At 31.6% G+C, this 3,818-nt stretch overlaps 1 protein-coding gene across 1 annotated transcript; it reads left to right on the forward strand.

Moving 5' to 3' along the window:
* The first annotated feature begins 2,626 nt into the window (after positions 1-2,626).
* On the forward strand, positions 2,627-3,432 carry LOC110422751 (DUF4228 domain protein). Its single transcript, XM_021436763.1, has one exon. It carries the CDS (start codon positions 2,643-2,645, stop codon positions 3,273-3,275), a length of 633 nt encoding a protein of 210 aa, XP_021292438.1. The 5' UTR covers positions 2,627-2,642; the 3' UTR covers positions 3,276-3,432.
* The last annotated feature ends 386 nt before the right edge of the window (positions 3,433-3,818 follow it).

The following is a 3,818-nucleotide window of genomic DNA, read 5'->3' on the forward strand; positions in this document are numbered from 1 at the left end:
GCTACTAAAAGAGTACCAAGATACATGTGTTAAATATTAATGAATGCATCCTCAATACAAATGTCTTTTGTAATATTATATTTTGCTTCATTGTACTAGTATGAATTTATGTTTACATTGATGTCTTGTTGTCTCATACGCGTTACCTTGCATGCTTTGTGGTAACCTTATGCTTAACACTTGTTAATATTATCAACAAGTGTAATGAATGTTACCGTAATATGTAATTTTTGTAATTAAACACATGAATGTAAGATAGCTTTTGGTATCATCGTTTTCTTCATTACTTTTTCATCCCTGTTTTACAATGTCAAAACAAAGACTTTCATAATTTTCTAAGTGAGCCCTTCATGCTTGTTTGTTTCATGGAATCCGAGACTTTCATCTGTTTTGGCTAGTATAGCAATGTTAATGAATATATATTAATCTTTAGCTCCAATAATTAAAAGCTGAGATTCACTTAAATATTTTAAATTCAAATATGGTTTGTGAGACCAAAAGAATAGTATCTTTTATTGAATTGCTTAAGATAAAATAAATCTAATAATAATAATAATAATAATAATAATAGATGTATTCGAGTATTGGGTCATCTTGAATTAAAGTTGTTTTGAGGTTAGTTTATCTGGATTTAAGGTTGCCTCGGATTCAAGTTGTTTGAGTGATGACTTTTTCATGTTATAAATGGATTTTGTATCAATAATTTTAATAATAAAAATTTACTTAAAGTCTTTTATTAAAATATTTAACAAATAGTTACCTACATTAACATTCCAACAATAATTTAACAACATTCGAATATTTTATTTAGTAATTGTAGAAAATCAATTAACAACATCCGAATATTCCGGGGATGGTAAATGCATAATTTCTCATCCACAAAGAGTTAAATATAAAATCCCTCTTCCTCAAATAAAAAAAAATATAATTTTGAATCTAATTACTAACTTGATTCTCTTTAATTTTTAAATATAAAGATCGTTGTACACTTGATCTTTTACTCCTTATTAAATTATAATTTTCCTTTTTAGTCAACCAAATAAAAAGATTAGATTAATTATTGTGTCAGCTAATTTTTTCTATGTTAATAACTATAAAAACACAATTGAGAGAACTCCTTTTTGGACTATAACCTCTGTAAAAAAAATTTATATATTTTAAGTTTTCAGTTTTTCTTTCTTCTGTTTACTATAAACCTTTAAAGATTAGTTGCAATTTAAATTTTACACATTTACAAATTAGATAATTATTAATATAATGAAAATTGAGAATTATAATGAAAAAATATGATTATTTTTGTCAATTAATAAATTATATATATATATTATAGATTTGCTTTGTATAGCCACTCTTTAGTTGTAAATGGACCTTTCCCCAGACCGGACAAGATTTATTATTATTATTATATTCTTAAATAATTATTTGTATTTAATTTTAATTTTGAAATATAGTTAAAATACTTATTTGAATACCAAATAAAATTTAAATGGATAAGAAAATCTGAACCAAAGTTTTAGACATGCCAACCAAGTCAGACTTCTAAATAAAACAATTAGAATTAATATGAAAATTTTAATTTAATATTTGTAAAACTATGAAAAAAAACAATTGAAAGTAAATATGGAAATCGAATATTAAATACTTTTGAGGCTTTTCGACTAATTGTTTGCAAGCTAGCAAATAAATAACAAAGACTTGACATAGAAAACTCACTGTATAAATATTCCTTCATCGTTCATATCTGAGGACTGTATATGTATATTCCATCACATCTTGTATACAAAATATGGATTTGTGTTGTGTTGTGTTGCAGGTATGATTAATTATTTATCAAGTTAGGTGACCAGCCGTAGAGAATAATATCGAACAAATTGCTCCTTGCCATATTCAATCATAAGGTTGGCGGTGTCGTTTTGTGATAGCTGAGACAATCGCTAGCCTTTGGTCCATGCCTCATCATGTGCTCACCTTATTAAACTATTTATTGCAGAGTAAAGAAACAGTGGAACCCAATATAAATAAATTGGAAGAACAACTTATGAGGGTAACTGCCTCAACCATTGGACTTTCTTTATCAGTCTGGTAAGAGCATTTGGACTAGTTTTCCTCTTCTTTTTTTTTTTCTGCCTCTTATGAGTTTCTATAGTCTAACAAATGGAATAACTACCTTTTGATCCAATCATTATTATCACTCCTTAAGAGAGATTAGGTCTAAAAGTCGAATTTTTTCTCTTTATTAGAATAAAAATCACGTGAATTTAATTCCATAAGAACAATTTGAGGTAACTTTACACACATTTTTACCAAGATGGAAAAATTTTAAATAATAAATGGGCTTATATTTATCTATATATTACGGTTAAAGGAGTTTATAAATTCTCACATGATCCTGGCAATTAAATCATTATTACTTAACAAATGAAAATTAAAAGAAGCCAGAAAGGCAAAGGGGCACTAAACTATATGCTTTTTAGGTCTCTCAATGACACGCCCATGAGGTCCCTGACTCATGTAATTTGCTTGCACCTTGTTGTCCGATAGTGATATGCGAAGCTAAAGAGTCTAGCAAAATAAATAAATCCCTCACTTTATCGCTCAACCACCATCCTTGCATGCATATATCATCAATCTCAAGCCCTTAGATGCCTGCCTGCCTGCCACATTTCCACTCATTTCATGTTAAAGAGAAGGCTGCCCCCATTTTCCTAGTACCTTCCTCGGCCTTTCCCATTTTCAGCCACTTGCCTAGTGTAGTGTCGGCATATACCCGTCTCTTGATAATGGGGAACGCAGCTTCCTGTGCACCTTCAATCATCTCAAGTGGAGTAGTGAAGGTGCTATTCCCAGATGGGAATATGCAGATGTATACAAAACCAGTTAAAGCAGCGGATCTCATGTTAGAGAATCCTGGACAATTTGTCTGTGATTCAAGCAGTCTGAAAGTTGGTTACAGGATTCACGGTCTAACAGCAGATGAAGTGCTAGAGCGACGCCAAGTCTACTTCCTTCTTCCCATGGAATTGCTCTACTCAGTGCTCACACATGAGGAAATGAGCTGTCTCACTTGCAAGCCTACCAAGGCATTGAAACATGCAACCTTCAATAATTTTGGGAAAATTTTTCCCGTCTTTACTGAGTTTTGCATTTCCCCGTCCGAGGCCAAGACACCAGAGAATCCGGTGAGCAGGACAGCAGATTCGGTAGAGAGGTATTCCAAGCAGAGATCGTGGAGGCCAGCATTGGAGACAATTGTTGAAACTCCCTGTAGGCAATAACGAACCAAAGTTCCTATTATATATTGTGTTCTTTTTTTCCTTTCCTCTTTTCGTTTTTTAAGTGGTTCTATTTGCTCAGATTACAAGTAGTAGGATACAAATTGGGGATCAGAGATACCAGTTTTCTCCTTAATCGGATTTAGTTTTTCGTTTTTTTGTTTTATGAGCCAAATTTCATTGATACTTGAATTAAATCAAGAATTCAAACATCATAGCCATAGGCTTGCCATGAATCAACCTCAGACCTGTCCAAAAAATACATATCCCGTACATCCTTCCACACCCCCCTATCATCATAAATACAAGTGAAGTTGTAAACTGACATTGTCCAAAACAAAAACTAGCTGAACAATGTGCTGTACATCTAATCGGACTTAGCTACTCTCATGTATTTGCTTAATACCAGGAAATCCCAAAACCGACATATGTTACATAAACTCATTCGTAAAATGGGATCAAATTATTGTTTGAATTGACCCTTGATCAGACTTCAATTTAAGATCTTACTCGGATATGTTGTTGGAGTCTCTTATTTCTTACATA

The sequence above is a fragment of the Theobroma umbraticum genome, unplaced genomic scaffold (genome assembly GCF_002168275.2).
Source record: "Theobroma umbraticum cultivar Fairchild unplaced genomic scaffold, ASM216827v3 scaffold_146.0, whole genome shotgun sequence".
Lineage (NCBI taxonomy): Eukaryota > Viridiplantae > Streptophyta > Magnoliopsida > Malvales > Malvaceae > Theobroma > Theobroma umbraticum.

Excerpts from the sequence above, each read along its gene's own strand:
- LOC110422751 (XM_021436763.1), top strand. The coding sequence starts at position 2,643 with ATGCCTGCCTGCCTGCCACATTTCCACTCATTTCATGTTAAAGAGAAG.